General features: G+C 38.1%; 1 protein-coding gene across 3 annotated transcripts in view; it reads right to left on the bottom strand.

Annotated features, from left to right (window-relative positions):
• The window catches only part of LOC105200052 (protein Wnt-6), a 125780-nt gene that overhangs the window by 6133 nt on the left and 91959 nt on the right, over nt 1–27688 (bottom strand). For all 3 annotated transcript variants that reach the window (XM_026138656.2, XM_039452033.1, XM_026138657.2), the window contains one exon: nt 17217–17437. In XM_026138656.2, coding sequence (XP_025994441.1) covers nt 17217–17437 — 221 coding nt within the window. The remainder of the gene's footprint in view (nt 1–17216; nt 17438–27688) is intronic.

Here is a 27688-nt window from a genome sequence, read left to right as displayed (position 1 = left end):
CGAGGATACACGCCACCTTCCTATTTCCGTGTTCTCTCCATTGCATTTTACGTTTCTTCAATTTTTAGAGACATAATCTTGTAAATTATTCCAAAAATCAATATTTTTCTTATGCGTTATATTGACTTATTGAAGAAACTCGCGGATATTTGTATTTATGTATTATACATATTATCTGTACATTAATATATGCACATCATAATAAAGATTTATAATTTCTTTCATCTTCATATAATTAAAAGGGCGAATATATATAAATCATATTAATTATATATATTCTAAGTATATCACACTGAAAAAAAATATTGTAGTGGTGGCAACTATAAGGAGACAACCATACAAGTTTTATTAATAGAATTATAATATATAGTTAAGTGAACTATATTAAGTTAATGATTAAGAGAATATAATAAAATATAGTTGTAATATATTATATATTATATCAACCGTTAACTTGGTTGCAATAACTATAATATAATTCACCTAACTATATATTATAATTCTATTAACAAAATTTGTACGATTGCCTTCTCGTAGTTGCCACGACTACATTTTTTTCCCCTTGGTGCAGAGTATAATTGTATCATTAAGATTTCGTATTATATATTATACAAAGTCTTTTGATAATTTTACTACAATATCATAATGCAGATCATTAAGGCCTAAAAGACGAAGTAATTTTTAATAATTTTTTAAATTTCGTGAATACCATATTGATTGATGTGCAGCCTGAGGCAAAATCCGAAAGAGATCCGTCAGCTCGTTAAACTGACGGTATCGCCATTCATTTTACCTTATTGCGAAATGCCGGTCGAGAAAACGGAGATCGTCTCGATGTGGATCTTCGCATCGATATGATCTCCACCGACACCGACACGCCGGAATTAACTCATAACGTGGTATGCCCGCCCAATTACGGATTCCAGTGAAAAGGGGAAGAGCAGAATCGGTAGCCATCGTGAATATCGAGCAGCGATGCATCGGCAATGCAGAATCGCGGCGCGATCGCATCTCATCCTTTTCAGAAACTTGATGCACGATCCTCTGTCAATTATCTCGATATAAGCGATGATAGTGATCGTTGCGCCGCCCAGAGAACAGCAATACGTATTGTTATCCTCTTTGCTTTCGTACCTTCATTTTTATTAACTTATCCACGTTTACTGTACATCTCGTGAATTTATGTTGAACTAAGAATTTTTTTACATAATCTGTCAGAACTTTTAGATTTTTAATCGAAATGACAAGCTACTTAATCCAATACTGTCAATCTAAATATAAAACGAGAAGAGAAGCTCAAACGAAAACGAAAAATGAGCGTGTATGTATCGAGGGTAGAAAGCCGGAGGAAAACGCAAGAAGGTTGAGGCACAAGGGCCCGGGTGGAGAGCCTCACCGTGATGCCAGGGAGGGGTTATACGCGTTAAGCTTGGTTCTCCGTGGTTCCCATGGATTCCAGGCGGGTATCTTCAGCGCGGATCGACAGCGCGGACGGAACAGGAGGACGCAGGCCAAGGAAAGAGAGGAGGCTGCCTGCCATCGCCCGCGTATCTTCTGATGCATCGCCTCACCTTTCAGTGCGTATTTAAACGATACGATAGTTTTATACGAGCGATCTGATATCGGAGCCCCGAGAGCGGGAGAGAGGCCCGGCTAGCTCTCCTCTCTCGGCTCCCGGCGCGGTCGCGCTCGCCGCTTCTTCGTTCACGGGCGCAGATCGATCTCGTGCCGGCTCTCCAACCTTCGCTCGAACCGGCGCGGCGCATCGGCCCTTTAACATGACGGAAGCATCGAGCTCTTTCGAGCTCACGCGGCCGGATCGTTTACGAGAACCCCGTAAACTGCTCTTTTTTTCGCAGCCTCTTCCACTCGGACTTCTAGGCGCCGTTAAGATCGGTTCTAAATCTGAATGACTCGAGAGAGAATTGAGAAAAACGTGCCAAGAAAGCTTTCAAAACTGTGACCAACAACCAAAATTGTTTTCTTTAATATGAAGAAAAGTATTTTAGCTTATGGTGCTGAGTTACCGCACGTTAGCACTTTTGACATCTAACTCATATTTCAGAATATTATTATTAAAATTGCATTATTAATTCTAATAATAATTTACCAATTTTTTACATTTTCAATAAATACGATTTCAAAAGAATATGCGTTCTTTATTATTATAACCAGCTATCTTTGTGCTGAACAATCTGTATTTTATCCTTGTACAATAATTTTAATTGAGCTGGAACATTTCTCACATTCAAATTCATATTAAACGACAGAATTTTGACGGAAATACACTCAAGAATGCCGTTCGCATCTTGTAATGCTTCCCATTACACTGAGAGAAAAAATTGGCAACTATAAGGGGACAACCATACAAGTTTTGTTAATTATAATATATAGTTAAGTGATCTATATTATGATTATTGCAACTAAGTTAATGTACTATATAATATAGTAATTACAACTATTTTTTATTACTTCTCTTAACCATTAACTTGGTTGTGATAACTGTAACATAGTTCACTTAAATATATATTACAATTCTATTAACAAAATTTGTATAGCTGTTCCGTTACAGTTGTCACCACTACAATTTTTTCTCTGAGTCTACCATACGACAATTTATTTGAGTATTTTGATGATCGCTTCGATGTCCAGGGAATGTCGGAGGTGCAGAGAAACGGCGGATAATATAAATCACTTCGAATCAATTAAACACGAGGGATCGCGAGTCGATGATCTCGCGGTGCCGTGCCGCCAGCTGCACCTGTGGGCCCTTCGTCTCGGGTCGCCCGGACGGTTCAGCCAATTATCAGCATTCCGGGGCATTATCCTCAGAGCGGGACTTACGCCGTGTTTAATTGCGAGTGGTCGTCTTCTTCTTTCTCAACCCCTCTCACGTCCCCCTCAGCCCCTCCTCGCAATATTCTCTTCTTATCCCTCATCATTCTTCTCATCCTCGTCATTCTTGATGAAGGAATAACTCAGCCGACAATAAAATGCAACAGCGAATCATTTCATTTCCTGAGCCTGGAAAACACTTTTTCAGTCAGTGTTTTCGTCGCTTTCTTAAGATTTACAAGTAACTGAAATAAAGTAACAAACTTCGGGACTGAACTCACCACACAAAAACATGAAAAAAAAAAATGTATATGTCCGCAAACTTACTGTTATCGAGATACAGTTCAAGATGTTTATTAACAGGGGAAAATAAAAATATACTATTAAATATTATTTATTTTCAATCTTTAATTATAACAATGTTCAAAGTGTCTCCCATTAGATTCAATACACGCTCGGATTAGGGATTATTGCACTCTTTCTTCAAAGATCCCAGAGCAATTACGAATGGTGTTAAAAGAACCAAAAATGCATTGGTGATTAGAATTTTATAAACTTTAAATGTCCCCTGAACAAATAAAAATCTAGAAGGTTGAGATCGTGGAGGCCATGCAACTGATCCTGCTCTATTCATCCACCGATCGGGATAACTATTATCAAGTAAAACACGTACAGATTGATAGAAATGAGCCGGAGCTCCATCGTGCGTGAATCTCATCTCAGCTCTTGTTACCAAAAGAACATCGCGCGCGACCAATAATTCGGAAAGTGTGTTTAGCAAAAAATTTCTATAAAAACATTTGAAGCTATATCTCACAATCAGTAACAGTGAATTTGCGGACATATGCTTATCTGAACTTTTTTTCACGTTTGGTGTGGGGAGTTCGGCCCCGAAATTTTATCTCGTTTTAATTATACCCTATATCTTGAGCTCACTCGTACAAATTAACTCCGTAAAAATTAATAAGACATCATTAAAATATATATATATATGTATATATATCAAACGTAATGATAAGTCAAATGCATAATCACGACTTATAACTTTAAATCAATATGTTACAACTTTAACTTATTAGTATATTTTATATATTTTGTTCATTCAAACAAAATTAAATGTTAACAGTTCAACATAACATTAAAATTCGAAACACGCGAATAATTATTTGTATTTATTTCATTCTCTATTCACGCCAGTGAGAAAAGTTAATTCAACAAAATCCAATATCTGTAACAAATATTTATAAATATAATGACAATAAATCACATTTGCTGTACTGATATTTATTGAATTAACAAAATCTTTTTTCTCTATGCGACGCGTAATACCGCGGCAGCGATATGTGGACGTCATCTCTCAAATATTGCTTCAACGAACAAGTGCAACGTATTAAGAAAGAACGTTGGACGAGCATTCTCCCAATGACCGGCATGCACTTTCTAGTTTTATGAACCTCCCGTAATGCTAATAATGTCGGGCATACCCGAACCCTTTAATGGAAGATCGAGGCGGCGTACCGGGGTCCCGTTTATGGGTAAAAAGAGATTGCACCGCCTGTCTCGCGGCGATTACACGCGTTGCATCAGCGTCGCCACCTGACGTATGCATAAATATATATACGGTGCATCGTTCGGCGTTCTTTCAATGTTGTTGCATCGTGAGTGAAGAATGTCGCGAACAAACGTTCCACTTGCCGCGAACATATACAAGTCATTCCGTCGAAACGATTGTAATACATTTGCTCGTCAATTATGTAACATCGATCGTTGGTCACACGCTCGCGTAATGTCCTCATACAATGTAGGCACTACTTTTTATGCTTGCTATGCAGAATTTCAGTATGCGACGCAGTCAGTGACGAATCTTGAAAGAGCGATATGCTAATAGTAATGTCTAATAATAGATTACTGATGTAAATAATATACATAGATTCGAGACTAGAGTATGACGAACAAGATACATAAAAAATTTGAAAAAACACTAATATGCCAATAAAAATTCCTATATATTTTTTTTCAACTCACTAAAATATTATTTTAAATTATTACTACATCAAGAAAAGTTATCGAGTATAAAATTCTTTTAATTAAAAATAAAATATATAAGAATATAAGTTTTAGTATAATAATTGACAATTTTGAAACTATTTCAAAATACAAAAAGTATTTCTTCAAATAAAAAAATGCAATTTTTTTTCAAGAATTTTTGCAAGTATTAATACTGTCTACATATATAAATATAAAATGTGTATTGTACATATATGCTCTGATTTTACTGTAACTTTAATAACTAACTACTTTATTTATTTGTAACATACATGTGCACATAATCCTGTTTATGTTCCTGTATTAAATTAATATTAAATTAATATTAATATGTTAAATATTAACATTATTTACATTATTTCTTTTTGTATTTTACATACCAAAACATAAAAACAAAATTATTACTAAGAAATGCATTTTTGTCTTTTGCTTTGAACAGTGAAATGTCTACTCCTCATTCTGAATATACGTTATTAAATATAAGCAATCATCAAAATTGTAAAATAAGCAATCATCAAGCATGGCAATGTTCCCCGAAGAATTCCAGAAAAAATAATCATAATTTAAATTAGATAATGTGTCGATTTTGTGATAAAAATTTCTGTAAGGAAATAATCAAGAATATTATTTTGTAATTTAACACAAAAAATATTGGACACATCTTACAAAAATAAATAATTAATCTTAAAATTAAAAATCCCATAACATTCTTTATAATGTTGTATTAACTTGTTACCAATATCTAATATGCATATATCTATGAATTATAAAAAAATATGCAAAATATGCAAACTCAATTGCACATACAGCGGAGTAGGTGCATTTTTGCATAAGGTTAACAAATCTCTCGTAAATCTCGAGAAGATTAATCGGTCGGATTATGCAAGCAATTTGCAGCGATGAATCGAACCGCCATTGTAGGAATTACGTCGCCGTTGTGCTCGATCGACGCACGTAGATGCTATCGATCGCTCTCAACGGGGTGATTTGTTTAGCCGTGAGACGATCTATCGGGCTGAATGCACCGATTCATGCACAGTAAACCGTACTTAGTATATCGATCTTCGTTTATACGTCTTCGCCTTCCTTAGTACAGTACTACAATTTGTCCTTAACCCATTACCACGATGTTTCACTTTTATATCATATGTAATATGTCAAAATAAATTAATTTAAAAAATATCTTGAGAACAAATTAACTAAATTATAAAATTTTTGAAATATTTTAATATATTATATATATTATTATTTAATATATATAATTTATTATAAATATATATATATAAACAAATAAAATAACAGATGCAATTGTATAAAATACGTAACATTTGTCTCAGTTGGAAATATTATATTTCAAAAATACTTTTATAATTTTATTAATTGATTAATATGGACACATCAGAAAATCGTTAACTAAAATAGAAAAAAAACACATCCTTTAAACACAAAGTTAATATAAAAAATTTTTTTTTATTTTAATATATTCCCCCATATAATAGCTTAACTGGCGTGTTTCCTACACGCGTGCATCATTTTCGTACCGCGTGATATCGTAAAAATACGATGTACCGCAGGGCAACGCGAAAGAAGAAGAAAAAGACAGGGGCAGAGGAAGGGAAGGAAATACACATTAGACGCGCAGGATGTAGGCGAACACGGGACAGGAAAAAGGACAGACGACGTTAAAGCAGGACGAAGCAGGTTAAAGCGAAAAGAGCAGCGCGAACGACGATAAATCTCGACGGGCATGCGTAAATAAAATGGAGAATATTCAATGAGAGAAGAAGATAACCTGCGCGTAGGGCCGCGAGGCGAGTGCATTTACAGCGAGGTAGAGCGAGACAGGAGGATGGCGGAGGAGCGCGCAGAGCGCACGAGATCGGCTCGCGCTCGCGCTCGCGCGAGTACCAGATCTTCGCTGGCCCGGCTCTCTTCGCTTCGGCTCTCCGAGGGCGTACCAGGGGGAGAAAATCTTTCCAATAAATACCGCGAGGAACGGACGCATGAATGCCGGCAAAAATCGCTGAATGACCAATTGCGGCGGGAGCTTCTCAGGCGCGTTCGCCTTTTCCCCGAGATTCCAGCGGATTTTTGAGAGCTGCCGCGCCATATCACCGCTGGATTCTCCGCTCTTGCAGGAATTTCTCTCGCTCCTTCTCTCTGCCGCACCCGCCGTTCTCGTCAAGCATTCTAAGTTGCATTCGCCGTGGTGTACCGAGCGCGCCTCATCGTCGCAAGAGATATCGCGGTAATTACGAGAGTCCAGGGGTAAATCGAGGGGAAAACGATGACGCTATCGTTTCATCTATCATCTCCCTTAGCGCGTAACGAAAACGGACCTATCCGATTTTTCACGCGCACAATTTTTTCCCTCCTATTTTCAAATTGGCATGTTATTTAATTTGATACCTGTTTTCCGCGTTTCCGCGTTTATGTTCTTGGCATACGTTTTTTTATCGTTGTAAGGATTTTTGTTACAATTTTGCACCTTTTTACTTTCTTTGTTTCAAAAAAAAAAAAAAACCTATTTGTAGTACATATCGCACGTATTCACAAATTTTATTTCATAAACTACATCTTCGCTTTACCTATTATTATTTTTTCTTTTACAGAGCTTTTCTGAAAAGAACAGTTGAATTACAATCAAATTGCAATTTTGTGCGTTTGGCATAGGGCATAGATATTCGATACGATATAAAAATTTGCACATCATACGTCTCAAACGTGATTTATGAGTATAACGCGAGAGAATGTGAGTGCGGGGAGGAAGGTACATTTACCCGCCAGTAAAACCCGCGAAGGAATGCACCGAAGTTTGACAAAAACCCATAAGATACGACGAAAGGAAGGCAATATAAAGACGACAACCGCACGCTGGCGAGTCCTCCTTCCTCGTTTTACCCGTTCTTCTCTCGGCTCCGTGGAATCGACGAAGCATTCAAATGTCAGGCCGACGAAGTCTAACGGAGTAACAGATCTGTCCTGGTCCAGCGTCGTACTTTTTTTCGTCGGTTCTCTTCTGTCCTGCTACCTCCGCCTCCCACACCCTCCCGCGCGCCCGGGGAACGATGGAAGTTAAACGTACGGTAGTCGAGATACAATAAACGTACGGGACACTAAACTGTTTGCTGTTGTCAATCCTTTGTGGAGAGGACACCGGCCCGGGCGTTCTCGCGGTGCAGCAAGCCCATTGCTCTTTCAGGTACAGTTCTCGTAAAGAGTACTCGCACAAAAAAAGAATTCTACTTAAGCTCACTTCTACAAGGTAATAATTAACGAAACGGAAAATTCTCGATTGCAATATAGAAGAAATGCAATTCAATACTATTATCAATGTCGCTGTTTTTATAAATAGCGATTAAATTAATTTTGACAATGGGCTAAATATCGATTAAATTAATTTCAGCCAGTAAAAAATGATTTACGCTTAAAAGGTATGTTAATTGATGGGATCTTTTTATGTGCACGCGGTCGCGCCTCGTGTATTTCGTTCCGTTTATAGTTTCGTTCGCCGGGAGTGCGCACGGTTCACGTGCGGTTAACATCGGAGCTAATAGTGTTAATAAAATGACGCAGGCTTTCGTCCTCTCGCCGAGGAACGAAAGAAGCGAAAAGAAGTCGAGGCTCCTTCTCTCCTTTTATTTATTTCTCTCAGGATACCGCGATATGATGCCTGTCGGGAGTGTCGGGACCGGTCGCCATGAGGTATCTCTTTAGTCATGGATAATTTCCTTCCTACCGGTTTCTATGACCGCTGGAAGCGAGAAAAATCGGGCTTTTCCTTCGTGCGACACGTTTCCATGATCGACGCTCATGGTTGCGTCATTGTTCCTCTTGTCACAAGAGTGCCACTGCTACTGTGCGCTTCATAAATGATTCATGTGGACCCACTCATTCCGGGCCAGCATCCGGTGTACTAATAACATTTCGTGCATATCTTTGACAATGTCGTACAAAAGCCGAAGGCAAGAAACCCCCTATAGCGATTTATTCCTATGTAAGTGGCACCGCGGGTGATGGTTAGTGTGAGCAAAGTGCTCTCGACGGACGCAGCTCGTAGTCACGTCGATTGCTTTTGCTTCGTCGACCTTGCTTGGGGTGAGGAAGCAATATGTTGTCCAGACGTGACTACAGCTCGTCCTTAAAATGGACGTCTGACTCCAAATTCCGATGTAACGGTTGAAAGATTATTTCCGTTTAAAACAGAAACAAAAGAAAAATATTTGATATTTGAAAGATAATATCTGCAACTATTTAAAAATTTACAATATTTCGGAATTAAATTAGTGAGTCTTACACACTGAATATTTTGAGTTAGTATTTTAATTAAAAATAAAAAATATTTTGTTAGACGTTCATTAAAGTTTAAATAAATCTTAATACTGTACAAAATATTTTTAACGTAATATGTCGCAACAGAATTGTTTAAAAATTAAAATAAATTTGATCATTTGCTTATATATCTCAAATATATTTCCTAACTGCCTCTTTCACCACGCAATTTATCAAACTTTTCTTTCTCAATTCTCGAAAATAAATTTTATCAATTTTACACACACATGTTTAACCTTTTACTGGCAATGGCCGATAAACACCAGTACTGCAGTAAAAAACAAGAGTTTAGTAATAATAATATAGCTTTGATGAAATAATCTAAATTAAATGTTTAATTAATATAATCAAATATGCAATAACTATGTTAATAATGTTATATTAAAGAAACTAAATATAATAACAGTAACCAATCGGTTATTAAACGGTTACTAAATATATTGCTAAATATTTGGTTATATTAACTGAATATTTAATTGAAACCATTTCTTAGTAACTATTTATGTTTGATTATTATTACTAGATTCTTTTTTCAATGCATGAGCGAGCAAAGATCCGCAAGAATCGGTACGAAACAAACTCGCGAAGCCCGAGAACGACGCAAAGGACAAATATCTTTTAAAGGCCTTTTAGTAGGTGTTTGACACGTACGCGTGACGTTATTTAATTTCCGTACGTGCGAGATGGGAAACGTGAGAGGCGCGAAAGCGGGCAGGCTGGGAATCCTATACGGAGCGCATTAGTTAGCGCCGCATTCGCAAGGCGACGAAACACTTAGCGCCATGCCGCTAAATCCGTTTCAGTCCTTCTGATTATCGCTGCTTCGTGTTCGCGTGAATTTCAACGCGCGCGGTCTTAACCCGTTTAAGGGACAAGTCAGGAGAGTACCACGAATCGTGAAAACGTTCAACAATATTCGCGCGGGCATATTAATATCGATTAATCAACGGGTAGCGCAATCGATGAAATATTACTTGGAAAAATCACAATTAACGAATTTAACGAGAAGTAGTGTTGAAAGAGCACCTTCGTAGAACTTGGCATTGAATTCCCCAAATTTGATATTTCACGCCCTCGTCGTTCCCTCGTGCTTCACACATTTCTGTGTTCTATAAGGAGTCATCCGAGGATCGTAAAATAAGATGAGCCGAAGATTTTACGAGCGATATTAGCGGGATCGCCGGCGCCCTCACTGCCGAATAATTAGTCCCCGATTTAGTAGAGATTCCACTAAACTTGCTGCTCTTCTATCCTATTAGGGATAACCCAAGCCAACTCTGTTGAGAACGATTCGAGAAGCGTATCTGTCAGACCACCGTCGTCGTGGAGAGGCCGCGGTACTTTTTATTACGCGTAAACTGTCTTTTTTATTTTCGTCAAGTGTATTAGCGCGTATATCAAGAGGTTCTCCCATCTTTTCTTACTTTACTAGTGCATATGTATATTAATAATTTACAACGCCGCTCAAAAGAAGTTATAATTATTATATATTAAAGTTATTATATACATACATAACAATATTTGCGTATAAATATTCACTTGGTTGCTAAGTCAATATATTTTTTTAACTAAATTAAGTTAGAGTTAATGGCTTACAAACTTAATTTAGTTACGTAAACAAAAAACTAATTAAAAATTACGTTATTAAATTAATAGTTTATGTTAAAAAACACTTTATTTTTATTAAATAAGAAGTTCGTAAGTTTATAAAGTTAAATTACTCAAAACAATTATAATGCGGATTATCAAACTATTTAATATTTGATTTGTAAAGTTTATATGAAATAATAAAGAAATATTGTTTATTTATAAAGAAAGATATTTTTAAAAATAAATTTTTAACTTTGTAAAAAATTAATGAATTGAAGTTTATGTGTTTCAAAAGTAACTAGTTAAGATTAAAAATCAAATCATTAAAAATTAACCAAGTTAGATTAAAAAGTTATTAACTTTTTAACTAGTCACTACCCAACTCTGTAAGTATTAAATCTCGACAACAAAAATAAATAATGCAAAATCATTTTTATCATTCAGTAAACGTATTTTTCAACACTGAGAATTGTATCTATCTTGGGAAGGAGTTTCAATTTGCAGAAACATAAACGGTTCCGCGACCGATCTCACGGAAGAAAAACATCGCGAACGGACGAAGGTACGAACTCGGGTTTATTAATGTCCCAAGGTGAGCATCCTCGTTAGAGAGAGAGAGAGAAAGAGTTGAGACACCGCCAAGAAAGAAATGTCTTTCTAAAGTAATATTACGACAGAAAAACGCGATCAGTCGCGATAAAACAAAATCGCCGTGAGAGCAATCAATTTAATTGTAACGATGAATCAACGTGATGCGGCTATTGCGACACTATCGTCGAATCCGCGACTTATAACGGCTGCGAGAAAGTTCTTCTTTCGAGAAAGCCGTGACGCGGGACCGTTAACCTCGGGCTTCTTCTTAATGAAAGAGTAAAATCATTACGTTGTGACTCTGGCGATCCCTCTTCTCCCTCCATTCACCCCCTGTTCAGCGTTCAGAAAGGAGAAAAGAAGAGGAGAAAGAGAGGACAATTTGTTGATTCGAGGAGGCGACCACTTAGATGACCGTTTTCTTCGTCACTCCGTGAATTCCGTGGAATCTCGGGATGAATGAAGAAAACCACTCTCTTAATTTGGTCGAAGCCCATCGATTCGACGATCGTACCTGCCGGGAGGGGAGCCAGGGATCTCTGCGCGGGGCAGCGCAATAAATTCCTACCTCCCCCGCTTCCCTTTACTCCAGAGGTAGCTCTTTCTACGGGTTTTTGACGCCCGTGTTCGTCTTATCGCGACACGCGGCACCCCTCAATTAAGAGGTGCTGCTCGTCCACGAATGTTATACCAGGCTCCGGGGGCCCCCGGGGTCCCCGGGACCACACAGCGGGAGCTACCTGCTGGGCCTAAGCTATCGGCCGGATCGCGCCCATAAAAATTAAACGTCGCCAGATAAATAAACGTCAATCGGGAATTAAGATAGGCGCCGCCGGTAGCGTGGATCCTCATGCGCTTTTTCCCTCCTCTTACCCACCCGTTAGGAATTTTTCCCTAGAGACGCATCCGGGAGTGGACGATAGATAAGCGACATCGACCTCTGATGTATCATCAGTCGAATTTTCGGCTTGGGAAAAAAGCCAGCAGGTATCTCTCTCTTTCTCTTTCTACGAATGTATCGTTACTAGAAATTATCGAACGATCTCGCTCGATTAGGTGTCATCGAATAATTCATTCAGTTTTAGGACAACGTTCTTGAAATGAGGTAGTTCTTTATGTCGTGCACGAGAAAAATCTTACATTTACATAAACAAAGACTTTTATGAAACATAAACAAAAAAGATATTTCTATAATACAATTATGTAACTACTTTTAATATTCATTTTATTTTTAAAATGCTTCTACTATTTGATGGCTTATTATTTTTGCTTATTATTTCAACTGTTTTGTGCAAATAAAAGGTGAGAGACAGCTGAAAATCAGGGCTTTCGTTACATTGTCCCATTTCTTGTTACAAAAAGAGCAAAGGTATTTATGTCCCCATTTCTTATATAACTATTTTTTTTTTTTTTTTTTCTAAACTTCCGAAGGAAAAAGAATAATTCGAACAGCAGGATTCGGTAGCTAGACTCCACGTGTTCCTTAAAATCTTTCTAGGCAAGACGGGTGGCCTAGAAAGTCGTATATTTCTTCCGCTTAGATTCCTAATCGTGATCTGTCTTTAACTTGTAACAGATAATAGTCTCAACGTGTGCCAATAGACCCTACTTATGACGTCTTGCAAAATCTGTATTTTCTAACAGGTAAGATGTTACATTCAGATTGGTAACCATTTATTTTTTTTTTATTTCACAGATTTTTCGAAGCATAGCATTGATCGATTTGAGACAAGAACTTAACAATTTCTAATCCCAAATCTTTTTATCTAAAAAATAAGACTATGACACTTTAAAAAATTCAACAAATTTTTTGACCAAAAAATGACAAGAAGCAAATAATTGTAATATCTACTTTAATGTATAACAGTCTAACAATAATGTAATAATACTGTTATTTTCTAATAATGGCAATTCAATAAACGTATAGTGTAATACGGAAGTAGGAATATATAGAGTCGCTATAAGGCAATCCAATAAAAACGGTTATATGGGACTACCTACGGCGAGCTGTCCGCGAACGGAGTCACAGATAAATGACGATGGCGAGAATTGTCACCCGGAACGATCGGTTAACACATTGCCGCCTCTGTCAACGATCCACATCGCCCAATAATGCATTCTATAGACGAGATTTATGTACCTGCTGTCCAACCTTTTCCCGATAGAGCCCTACCATTTCTGGGGTGTAATTTTTGACTCCTCTGAATGCTTTCCAACACAAAGCGATTTTTATTTGACAAACTGATTTGTCGCCTGCCTTTCTTATTTTTATCATTTTAATTTCATCATTATTATTAATTTTTTTGTATGTAAGCGTACCTATATACCGAGCTCACAAACAAATACTAACATTTTTCTGTGTTTTGTAGAGTTATTTTTAGATTCATTGATTATTGATTATAATTTCATTCTTTATTTTGACTTTTCATTCTAATAATTCGTAATTGTCATTAATGAATATGATATGGTTCATCTAAAGCTAATGGGAGACATAAAAAATTAAATTGCAAAATTAAATTGCTTGTCTGAGAAGCGTCACGAATTAATTCAACAGATATGAGGATGCACGGAACACACATCGAATAAAAAACTCATGATGCAAGCAAGAACTACAAATTCTTTACAACATCATGAACTTTACGATTATCCGATGAAGCATATTATGAAACTTTGTTGTATTTTACAAAGTAATATCGTCTTTATGGAATGAGGCAAGGTTATAAATGCCAAATGAAACGTAAATTAACCAACTGCAGTAGTAGCTGTATAAGCTTCGAATTATAAACCAGTTCACGATGACGCTTTTAATCAAAGCACGAAAATTAAAATCATGTTCGTTACATTAAAGAAATATGTTAAATACATATTTACAAAGTCAAATTAATAATAATATAATAAAACAATTACGAAAAAAGATGAAACCTCATAAAACTTTACATTGTAGAAAATAGAATTAAAAATGATCGTCAAATGATCGTTTCGACATTTAATATAACAGCCAATTGTTGTGGTGTTATATAATACTTTGTATGGGAAACTTTTTTTCATATAACACGTCTTTATTCGATAACAAATAATGGTTTGAATATTGGGACATTTAAATTTCCGAAGTATCCAAAAATAAATGAGAGCAACGGGCGCGACCGCTAATTCGCTTAATTAAACTATCGCTTTATTTATTCGGGCCGACGGGCTGTCTCGTTAATAATATACTATCTCCCGCATCTTACGAGTGAATGCCAATCGTCAGGCATCCCCGGCGGTGTCGTGCTTAATTCGATCATCGATCGCCAGGCGTGGATTCCACGCGCGTCCACATTTAGCGTCTTACCTGAGAAAGAGGGAGACAGATAGCCTCCGACGATCCTGCATCAAATCACGATCGATAGGAGTGACGCGACGATCTCTAGATCGCGAGAGGACGGATAGAGAAAAGGAGAGGGCGAAAGCGGGAGACAAAATCGAGAGACTGGCCGCGGGCCGTCGTGGCAGTGAGGCTTTAATTAAGGGAACATATTGCCACTAATATCCGACGGACAGTGTCAATCTGTCAAGCTACCATAAGACACCAATCTGATAGCGGATTCTGGAGACCAGTACGAACCGCTATTGGACACGCTCTCTTCGATTTGGTTGTCGTGGCCAATCATCCGGAATTAATATATCGGTCGGCTAACCGAATGAGCGAGCCACAGCTTTGTCTTTCGTCGAATGCTTCGGGTTCAGATTTACCGCGCGGAGAAAGAAGGTGGCCGAATCTGATTATGTGTGAGAGCCGATCGATCGACCGTCAACGGCACGATCGTGATCAAGATGAAATTCGTTCACGCTTGTCTATCGATTCCCACAGTCCGCGACGCGATAAACGCATCTATTGTGTGCTTACGCAAGGCCGATGAAGACAACGTCCCTCGATAAAAATACACACTACTCTCAGGATAAAATAAAATGTAAAAATTGACCAAGTTTTACTAACATTTTCTCGCACTGAATTTATGAAAAATAAATTAAAAAATAAATACTTAACAAATTAAAAATTTTTTTAAATAGTACTTTTCTGTATGAAGATATGCCATGATAAAAAATCTGATGACATGCGCTACTCTTTTATGCAAAATGCTGCAGTGCATTTTTGCTAAAGCAAAAAAGTATTGGAAAAATCAATTTAAAAACGTATAAAATCTTGTTTATTTTTACATAGAAATATTTCATTACAAATTATTTTTATTAAAAGAATTCTATTTCTGTGTGTTAGAATATATCGCATAAAATGTATCGCAAAATGTGCTACTTTGAGTCATGAATGACTAACTTTGAACAAAGTTCTCTTTTTGTTTTAGTGCACTAATCATCTTAGCTTTTCGTAACGAAAAAAAAACAAGGAAATCATAAAGAATTAATTTTTTAACGGATGATAATGACACGGACGCGGATATGACATGAACGATCTGTAATAACACAGTTCGTGGAACTCCTATTTCTCAACATTCCGACTAGTTAAGTATCCTTGTTGGCAATAGCGATCGCATTATCATTATTATCATATTACTACACGCTACTATTTGCTGTGACACCTTGCAGTTTGATTTCATAGTCGTATACGTGTCGAGACGGTCCCAACATTAAAGAGAGTAGTCATTATCTTTTTTCTAGCCACCGAAGCGCTGTGTATCTAGGTTCTCCCATTAAGGCTAATTTAAAAATAATTACCACTTATTCATCCGTAACGTATCCTGACTCAAAAAAAAAAGATACACAGCCTTAAACAATCAAATATAAAAGAACACCATACCCTCTCCAAGTTGTACAATATAAATAAAATTGTATCGTAACATGTTATGTTAAAGGTAAAGTAAAAAAAAATATTATATAAAAGATTATTAACATGTCCCCTTTCTTTAATATCTTTAAAAATAAATCTAACTTAAACTGCATTCTTTTTTTTATGTACCCACATTTCGATTCTAATTAACTCTATGCAAACACACAATTTAGGATACGTAAGTGCGTAATAATATAAAACACACTCACAATCAATATAAGAAAACTAATATTCAATGTGATATCATTTTTCATGGAATAATGGTCGATTATCCTGAATGAAAACACGAAAATGCCAAGAGCATTATTGTACCTCGTGCTTTACCATCGTTAATACACTCGTATCGGTATAGAGTGGTCAACGTCATGCTCCACACGCGGAGAGGCCCCTTAAAGGCCCCGCACGTAGAAAGGTCCTTAAAGGTCCTAAAGGGGTAGCCCATTCTGGAGGTGTGCCGATCGGGCACCGGCATTTAATCGTAACGAATCGCCCTCAGGCCCTGTAGGGGAGTGTGTAATCGACATCCGGTTCGCCTAATGTCGAACGAGTAGCGCCCTGTAATCTGCCGCTAGCGTGTGCATTGTCGTGCGCGGGCCCCCTTCTCGCTCCTGAAAGGGGCACCATAGGACCGGGGATCCCTTTTTCAGCGAGAGGGCGAGGCCGGGGCCCGGAATAGCGTCTGCTCGACCTTGCGCCCATGACTCGCGAATAATGCGACCGGATTCACGAATTTACGGGATCGAGTATCTAACGTGCGCAAAAGACCGCAACGAGCTAAATGCGCTCGGATCTTTAAACGTGCCTTTCGTTTGTTGTAAAATATAAAGAAATAAATTATGCCTCAATTTAAATCCAAAATGAATATTGAAAAAGCTGTTAGAGAGATGTATAAAGTAATAAACTAAAAGTAATAAACTAAAAGTAATATAAAAATTATTCAAGCCCAATTTCCATCTTTGAAATTAATTATCGACGATTTGTGTATCTCGATGAAACTTACCGCGGAGCAGAATCTTCTTGAGAGATCTCCTGACGGTCGTGCAGTTCCACCTTCGATTTCGGAATTGGTACTGACATTCTCTAGTGCCCACTTGAACACCCTTCGCGATTTCTTTCAGCAGAGATGGTTCCTTACGACAAATGTCAGCTAGTTTCCCTTTCAATCGTCTCGTTTTTTTGCAAACCAGCATCGGATCCATCACCAGCTGGCTTCCTACAGTCCTGTGAAATCAAAAATTAAATATATCGTATAACGTATATTCAATACAGCTTTGTTACTTAAAAATTACCAATAAAACAAGACTATTTTTATAATTGCATATGTATAATGCATCTTTTGAATTTGTTTAACTTTTACAATTTATAATATTAAATAAATATTCATACAATCCTCCGGGTAAACGCGCGAGTCTGAAACGTCCAATATAATAATTCTTAGTAACTCATTTAAAAAATATTTAATAAACAATGCTAAATCAAAATGACTGTGAAATCATCAACGACAATCTTGACGGATGTCCCATGAATTTTTGCGAATACTTAAAATTTTTTTAAATACGAAAAATAACCTCGGACACGACAGACTCACGTGTTCGCTTTGTGGGTGCCGAAAAATCATGTTCACATGGAGGATAAGTGAAAAGTTGTCATGTAGTTCTAGAACAAAAGAAAAAAATAACAAACCTAAGCGCGAGAAGTTTGCGGCGTTTAATTAACTAATCTGCGCTCTCAATACTCAAAGTAACGATATAATCGCGCGAATCGCGGAGGAGCTCGGAGCAACGTCGTTTCCCTCGAGACACGGACACGCGCTAGAGAGGAGAGCGGTCAGAATAATTTACGGAAGCTACAAATCCCGCGGCCAAGTTGCCGCTTATTTAGCTACGCAATATCTTTCCGCGCGCAATGTAGAAAAAGGAACGGTCTCGCGTGAACGTGAGATTAAGCGGAGAAGCTCTCCTTTCCCCTGACGCTCATCCGTTCCTTCTGGAGCCCGCAGAATCTCCGTGGCTCTATAAGCGCGAGTGTTGTGTCTCGTCGCAGCCCTGATCCTCGCGATTAATCGCTCGTGTTTAGATCAGAATTTATTTCTCCTTAAGCACACCGTCGTGCCTCATAAATCAGTCGGAGCTTCGCTATTTACAGAGAATTCGGATTTACCCCATTAGCATCGCCTGAACACGAGAGATTTGTCATTCTCAACGAATTCTTTAATACGAATTTTTCGTATTCGCTGTGTAAATAATCAGATCGCGCTCTGTAACGAATTATATAACAGAGCAATTATTTAACAAGGAAAGAGCGCTAAATTTCTGTATATACGTTTCATGCGCTTGTGACAGTTGCGACTGCTGAAGTCGCGGTGCCAGCTTGATACGCGTAATTTACTAACGACGAAGTGAATTATAGTAATTATATTGACACCGTGCAATTGTGGTCGACACAACGTGAAGTTATTATTTCAATAAGAGTTACCGTCTCTCGGCTGCTTCTCTCTTCTTCTCTCTTCTATGCGCTTCGAATATAGGTATACTAAACATCTCTGACATTCAGTAGTAATTTTCAGCGCGAAACTTTATTGTAGCAGATCGAATGGAATCATATATGGAACGGCGAGAAGGTGACAAAGAAGGCAGAATAAGTCAGGATCGTATTGAAACCGCGGAATTTTGTAAGAGACGAGAAAACAAGATTTACGATACCGCGCTATATGGTTCTGCGAGAATGACGACGAGAAAAAAAAACCGCCGAAGAAGGCGGAGGAGGCGAGGAAGAAGGACGAAGGAGTACACCGCGAGTAGTAGGTACGATAGTCGAATCTGAACACGCTAACACCATTGCGATAATTAAAGCTCCGACGCATTAAGCTCGTGGCGACGTAACCAATCCTACGAATGGAAAAGGAAGATATAGAGAAAGAAGAAACGAATGTTACGGAGGGAAAGGAAGACACTAAGAAACGGGAAGGACGAACGAGTACGTCGAGAGGGTGTAAAGAAGAAAAAGAAAGAGAGGAAGAGAGGGGACAGCCCGATGATTGCACCGGGGGTAGAAAAAAGAAGAATAAAGCGAAATGGATTCTGAGTGAACTACGAGCGGTGGGAAACTACGAAGTCGTGGAGGACGACTCGAAGGTAGAGGGGTACCAGAAGAAAGACGAGGAGAAAGAAGCGCGGACCCGCGCGCGGAGGACGCGGGCACGAAGGCGGAAAGGTAAAAAGAGAAACGACGAGGGCGCGGGAAGAGTTGGGGGGGAAAGGGGAGGGGAAGGGAGAAATGGAGAAGAAGAAGAAGAAAGAGGACAGTCCGGGCGACCTTCGTTACGAAACGTTAATTAAGATCATTAGTTCTGCGTCGGTAGGATGCCAGGGCGCGTACACGACGGCCTCTCGGGAATGCAACGACCTTAATGGCAATAATTCCGTTAAGGACGGCTGCTCGCGCGCCCGTGTACATCGCCACGTCGCCCGTTCCCGATGTGCCCCCTCGCCCTTCCCTTCGCCCGCTTTTCGTTCTGCACGAACGGGAATAAGAAGCCGGAGGTATAGGTACGACGACATGGAGAGTCGTGCACGAGAGTGACATCGTCATTTGGGCGAAAAGGATTCCACCTCGAGTGGCGACTATAACCGAGAACGACGACGACGACGACAAGAACGGAGATAATACGCGAAATGATACGCGGACGGGAATTCACGAGAAATCTCTCGATCGAAAGATCGGGGAATGATTTCGCGCGTGAGCGAAACAGAGAGGTAGAAAGAGATGTGGACAGGGTAGAGAAAGAGAGAAAGGAAAGGAAAAAAAGGAGAGCAGCATCGCTCTCGTTGGAGCAAAATATGGCGCATGTAACGTCTCGCGGGACGATCAGGCCTACTGACAGAGTACAAGCCGCAGGAACTTCGATTCGTCGATATTCCTGTTAAGGCCCTTGGTCCCGATAGAGTCTGACGGACGACAAGCGCCGAAGCTTCTTCAATCTGTTACGAGGGTTCTTCGAACGAAACGGTATCCCGCCTTCGTAAACGAAAACGTTCGCATAAAACATATTATAAGATCAAGCAGGATGTTCTCAACAAGAGACGTGTTTCTCGGTTCGTCAAGTATTATTACTAATATATTCTATATCTTTATTAAAATATCCTGTATTTGTTTTCCCTCCTAAATATATTCCTCATTTTTCGTCACATGAGCTCATATGATTTTTCCTGATTGTCTTAACTATCGATCAGAGGAGGAAAAGTTGGGAGACGCGACCTTACATATCTTCTAGTTCTCTTAGATCACGACCAACTGTCAGAGGCTGCGAAATCTTCCTGGAATTAACGCATGTACTATTTCTCGAGTCCGCATCATACTACGCGAGAATGCAACGAAACTTCTAGACGCAAGATAATAGACGAGCGACATAGATATAGCTCTGTTCCGAGAAGTTGCGGTATGCGAAACTACACGAGAAGTTAAACATTGTATTAAGTGCGGGCTATTGTGGTGCTACAAAAGCCTTATGATGTGTGTGAATTTTATGGGAGAATAGAAATGGATATGTCCGTCGGAGAAGTACTAAACGTTCATGCGCAGCTGCTTTCAGAAAAGCATTTCAAATCACGTTTTATATAAATTTCGAAAAACGTGGCTTATACATTTTATTTTTAATTATACAACATACCTATCGATGACCTCATATCACAAATGTCAGTTAAACCTACGGCTTAATAAAACGGTATTTGTATTTAAATATTCTATCATGTTACTGTGAATTTTACAGAGAATGTGAGTGAGAAAGAAATATCTTATAAACGAATATTACTTAGCACAAAAAATTATTATTGACTCTCGATGGGCCCTAATAGCTTATTTAGTTACAATCAAATTTCTTGACTGAAATATTTATGTAAATAAAATAAAAAAATTATTTTTGTTCAAGTAATTTTTCTTACAGTTCTAGAAAATATTTATTGTTAAACTATTTTTATATATTCAAGATAATCAAATTTTTTAATCTAAGGAAACGAGTTAAGTTTAATAATATTATTAGTTTATTTATAAAATCATTATTTCAATGTAAAAAATGTAAAAATACACAATTATATACTTAAGATAATAAACTATGTATATTTACTTAAAAGTAAACATGTTTACTTAAACAAATGTTTGCATCAAAATATATGACTTTAAGAAAATGTGCTTTTTTTTTTTTTTAATAAAAAAAGAATGTTTCTCGGTACATAGTCGGGCTATTAACGACATCAATTAATTAGATTTCTGTCGAAACATATAGTTCAAACAAATTTAATAATAGTATTTGAATTGAATCGAAGCGTAACACAAGTTAAAATAACATTGGATGCATTTCGCTAATTCATCATGACAACACACTTTGTTCTCATTGCGTCTATAATTCGCATCGGTAGCTTTCGTCGGAAAAGCGCCACGTATGCCGCGGATTGAGGCGAAGGCAACTTCTAACCGGAGGTTTATCCGACCTTTCGCGACTTCAAAGACCCGTTTCCTAGTGGCCCACGCGCATCTCACCCCGTTAGTCAAATAAACGGTAGGACTGCTGCGCGTCGATACTAAAAGACCAATCCCCGAGGCGGATAATAAAGTTACGGCGTTATTGCAAACACGTCGCGTTTGACGAGCACCGCTTACGCGAACGTTTTGCACCCGCGCCTATTAATATCGCCGGAGGCGAGTTAATGGGAATTGGAGTGGTCAGGAACTACATTGCCATTCGTCTTCCGTCTGCCGATTGCGATTTCATAACTTTCCATGGATCAACATTTGCTAATTTTATTCGCATCACTCGTGAGATCCACGAAAAAAAAATAAATTAAAACAAGAGAAATGTGAAACTTGAAAAAATAAAAATCAAACGAAGAACAATGAAGAAACAATTATATGTAAGTTTGTATTCCTATATTCTCCAATTGGACGATAAATAAATTAATTTTAGCACGTATATACATATTGCAATAATTCTTATTTTAAAATTAGCATTATGAAGCCTCTAATTTAAAATCTCATTTGTCCGCGTTTGTCTTCGATTGGTTGTAAATTTGTTAATTAATAATTATTTAATTAATATAAATATAATTATTATATAATTGATTAATTATATTATTTAAATTTGTAAAAGAATCGCTATGGAAAAAAGAAGTCGTAGCGCGTGCTACTATGTTCTAGTAGATATAACTTTTTAAATATCAATGAGTAAATATCTGACCGTGTAAAGATATATTTTTGCGATGGCATAACACATTGTCACGAAATAACAATCGTATTTGCGTGAACACATATCGGCTGACTCATCTATCCTTTCTTAAATTAACAAAATTCAACGCGCCGAATTTATACGCGCAACGAGCTTTAACAGTCCCGTCATTCGCTTGTACTCCTTTTCTTGCAAGGTAGTCCTCGCAAAAAGGTATCCCGGGATCCGCTACTAGACGAAAAAACGAGGGAAGACTCGGTTTAATCGACGACAATCGAGTCAGCGGAACGCTCAAGGAGGAGAGGGAGGGGAGAGGAGAGGAGCCGCGGCTAGAATCGAGGAGATCGGCCCCACCTCGTGTACGCGGAGGCAAGAAAAGAACTCGAGGATGGACACGTCGTCGCGAACGAAAAGCGTGGAGAGGCCGGTTAGGGCGGTCGACTTATTTATTGCCTCATTAGACGCCCTCACTTTGCTCGAAGGCAGCTCCACGCTGTCTGCTCAGATAGACAGTGACGAGAGAGCAACGTTGCTGGCCTCTTTCGGCCGGCCGGTTTGCAGAACGAACGACGGACGGAGAGGCAGAAGGAGAAATAAGAGGTTCGCGAGAGAAGGAGAGGAAACGTCTCATAGAGAGCAGACGGGAAGAAGAAAAGGGATCGCTTCAACGAGAGAGTCCGCGAAAAGGAGCAAGAGAAGATGGAAGAAGGAGAAAACGAGTTGATAGGCCCACCGGCAGATTCCTCGAATACTCCTGCACAGTTCGAATGAAGGTGTATGGAATAGGAAGAGGCTATAAAGAAAATCGAAAATCTCGCGATCAAGAATCAACGGTTATCGTCGATCGCCTCCGTTGAGCTCACGCGCTATTTGAGGCAAGTGAAGAAACGAGATATTCTATATTGCAACTTTCTTCACTCAATCACGAGAGATGATATTCTCTGTTATGTATGTAATGTATTATATATAAAGCAAATTTGAAGCAAGAATTGCTATTTGCAACGAGATTTCAAATAAAAATCTTTTTTTTTCACGCGAAAAAAGTGGAATAAATTCTATTAAGAATATAAAGGAATACGATGCAGAATAAAAGCTCTATCACTTCACGCGGACGAAAGAAGCCGGTAGAGAGGCAGCAATTTATGAAAGAATGGCGAGCGGAAGTAGAAAGTCACAACACACAACTCGTGGCTGCTAAATATGCGCGTTCAATCTAAATCATCCTCTTGTTGCTCGACGACGTGAGGCAGACAGCGGCGTCGGGCCATGCAGATGACGAAAAGGACCACAACGGAACGGAGCCACTCTATCACTGAACTTACATATGCCAAAGTGATTCCGGGCGCGTGCTCTCGACGATTTTAATTTACTTCCTTCGCGGCCGCCACGTTGCCGATTAAAAAATTAAACTTGGAGCGATAACGTGGCACTTCTTTAAGCTTAATTTCTCCTCAAAAAAAAAAAAGTTACATGCCTCAAATGTTTTAAGAAAAAAATTAAATTAAATTAAATTAGGAAATTCATTTACAAAAATTAATATAAATCATGTAATTATAAGCTCTTAAATTTATGTTTCATAAAGATGAGTTCATTTTTCACTTTTCTCTGAGGGGATTCATTAAATCTATCATTCATAAATTTTCTTTGTTAGCAATATCGCGCACTGTATCAATTAGTCCCATCAAAAAGACATAAAATGATACAAGATTATTTTCTATATTTCTATTTATGCAATTTAGCATGTTATGTCTCAACTCCCTTTAAATTTATTCGCAAACAGCACTTATAGGCTCGAATCACTTGTTATAAATAATTTTCCTCGTAATTAAATGCTTAGAGAAGAAGGATACAAACCGATATCTATGCACAACATGAGTTTACAATAGTTATAGACGAAGAAGGGACAAAGAACCATATGGTAGCATGGGATCGTGAAACCAGGGCTCACGACTGGAAAAAGGAACAGGTTGATTTAGCTTGAGAATGTCCCGAACAAATTGGTGGCAAGGGTCATTGGGACCAGGTTACATTTTTGATAGTTCTTTTTTTTGTGAATCTCGAAGAATTCGTGCTCCGCTTAATTCGTGCTCCGGCCTGGACGCCGCGCCGAATCGAGTGTCTAGAGAAGAGAGGGGAGGGGAAAGAAAAAAAAGAGAGAACGCGATCTTGCCACCATATTGTGCGAATTTTTAATCAGCTCCTTCGGACTCGAGAATTCGTGCGCGAGCTCGCACCCACCGTAATGAATTATGCGTGGTATGCGTTCGCCTTAATAAAACCGATATTGGGATCTGACCGATAAAGTTCGAGCAATCTGCGATAGTGACGGGGTCTTAAAATTCCGTACATAGCAGATGCGCCCTGCACGCGCCACTAAAACAATTTCGAATTCTTCTTCTGGCATGTCCAAGCACACACAGAGGTGCTTCCTCCCTTTCTCTACTTTTTCCTCTCCCTCGCTCCCTTTTTAAGCCTGACATTCCATCAAAATCGATTGTAGGCCATCATAACATGAATACAACGGTGTAGCCAACGAGTATGCATTCCAAAAATATTAATTGCGTCAGGGTTAAATCGATTAATTAATAATAATAAACATTTAGAAAGTATGACATACAAGTAATATTTTGAAAAAAATGTATATTTTGTAAAACTAGTTGACGGAAAAATGTCTTTAAAAATATAAAAAATCCCAATTTGAGATATATTTTCAAAAAACGATATACTTGGATAATGTATAATTTGAGCATAACAAAAATCTTCGAATGACTAAATAGAAATAATAATTTTCACCTAATCATATATCCTGTTCATAACGATCGTATATCCTGGTCAATACAATGAATAAATGAGTGGAAAAAGAAATGATACAAATAGGAGAAGAATGACTGAGGGCTCAAAAAGAAAAAGCGCCACATACTCATTTACGCCCAGCATAAAGTCGCATTAGCACCGTACCATTGGCGCAGCGAAACCATGACCAAGCCGGTACTCTATAAGGGGAACGTCCGGTAAATCATTTATAGGCACGGTAATACGCGAACGACGGTAACAGAGCAGGGGCCAAGAGAAGCTCGGGGAGGCCAAGGCGAGAAACACAATGAAAGAGAAAGAGAAAGAGGAAGAGAGAAAATACCGATAGAGGAAGAAAAGAAGAAAAAAAATGGTGGAAATAAACAAGAGCGATAGCGCGAGAGAAAGGAGGAGAGAAAATTATTACGGGCATTGTGCGTGGCCCGCACGTGGTGCGTGTTGTTGCGTCACGCCATGCTGCATTTCGCGCAAAGAGAGGAGCCAGTGTGCGAGCACGAGGGCCGGAGGGCGAGGGGCCTCATTTCCCAACCGCGGACACCCGTCGTTAACCACCCCGTTTCTGATATCCGTGTCATTGCCGGCTCACTGCCGTTATTATGCCCGCTGTATTTTGACCCGGCAATGATTGACGTGCCCCGCGTCGTGACAAATCGAGCATTTCTTTAGCGTGCCGCGCTCGCAAAAAAAAAACACACACACAAACCTATGACATTACCGAGAGCAAATTGTGAACCGCCGTAAAACAGGTGGGCTTAATAGAAATTTATTTTCGATGCGAGCATGTGAATAGTTTGATATCACAGTACATCAATTATTTCCCGTAAATCTTCTAACCATATGCTAAAAACTTATACCATATTTCACTACTATTAAAATTGTACTAATATAAGTACTGTTTATTGTAATAGTATCATCGCATCAACAATTTTCTGATACGTATGCGAATAAAATGAAGAGAGAGCTAAATGCATCAGCGTAATCTCGAGTACAAATTTAACCAGCTTTACATTCACGTTCAAATTCATATTATATTATAATATAATAATTATAATAATGTTCATAGATATTAATAACGTAATATCAAACTCGAAGTTCCCGAATAATAATTATCGAGTGCTCGACGAGATTAAACAAGGGTGAAAAAGATACGAATTTAGTTACCGTTACGTAAGAAATTTATTTCGGTTGCAATTAAATTCATCGGAGACGTTGCGGTATTATTAAAGCGTCGAAACAAAACCACAATTAGAGTACCAGATTCTCGCCATTATCACCCGCGAACGTTTTACGATTTGTCTTGCCGCGACGAATTTATGGTGAGTGTCACCATAAACTGACGGAAACGGTCGTAATTATAGGATAACCGACGAGCGGTTTTGCTGATTACAACCACCGTTAAATGACCGCTCGGCACTCCTGGAAGCGAATCGCTCGTACAAAGACATATTCCCTGTTGTTTCCTTTTTGTTTTTAATACAAAGTAATATTAACTTTCAACCGTTAAATAAAATTATAGTTTTAAAAAAATCGCTTTTTTTCAAATCGCTGGAAAAAATAGAAAACCTGAAAAATTCCGGTTTCTTTTTTTCAAAAAATTGCTGTTACGTATTTTTGATAACATTATCTTGTATACTTGTCGATAATGTATTCATTATAATTATTTAAAGATAATGTTAAAGTTTAACGTATATGACAGTACAAAAGTTCAGAAGACGTCACAAAGATATTCTTTAAACGCCTTTCGGACATCTTTACAACACCTTTCAAACTTTTGTACTATGTGAAATATAACATTCTTTATTTAACTTCGATTAAATTTACACAATCATTTTCCTTATGAAAACAAATGTTCTATGAACACATATTTTTTTTGTAATAAATTTTTCCTTGAAAAAAAAAACCTAAAAAATGCCGCGCAAAAATAAAAAGTTTTTTTAAGCCTTTAAAATTATAAATAAAATAATTAATAGTAATCAATTTAATCATATATTAAATGTATAGTATTATATTTAACATCAAGGAGTAATATTTTTGTAAAATGCAACGCTTGCTGGAATGTCGTTTGACATGTATGTATATATTAATTTGGCATGCGTAGCGCATGTGAATACGTGCATTATGCACCTATCGTATTTTCATCTCGCAAATAGCAGAACGCGCCTCGGTCGCGAATGATCGAGCGTATTCGTGACTGGAAAAAGTTGGAGGTACTATATTTAATTCAGATATCTCACAGCGGCGAACGCATATCACGTATATGCGGGATGAAGGAGATGAAAAGGGATAAATTATGCGTGTTTACGTTGGCACCGTATGACGGCGACGGATCCTCTTCGAACACGAAGATCAAAAATTTCGCAAGAAATACTTCGAAAAAGTAAAAAAAAAATCGACGTTATTGATTCACATTAATCATAATCGTGCATCTAGATTGCCAAAAT

This window comes from Solenopsis invicta, chromosome 7 (genome assembly GCF_016802725.1).
Source record: "Solenopsis invicta isolate M01_SB chromosome 7, UNIL_Sinv_3.0, whole genome shotgun sequence".
Classification (NCBI taxonomy): domain Eukaryota; kingdom Metazoa; phylum Arthropoda; class Insecta; order Hymenoptera; family Formicidae; genus Solenopsis; species Solenopsis invicta.
This window is presented reverse-complemented; position numbering and strand designations above follow the sequence as displayed.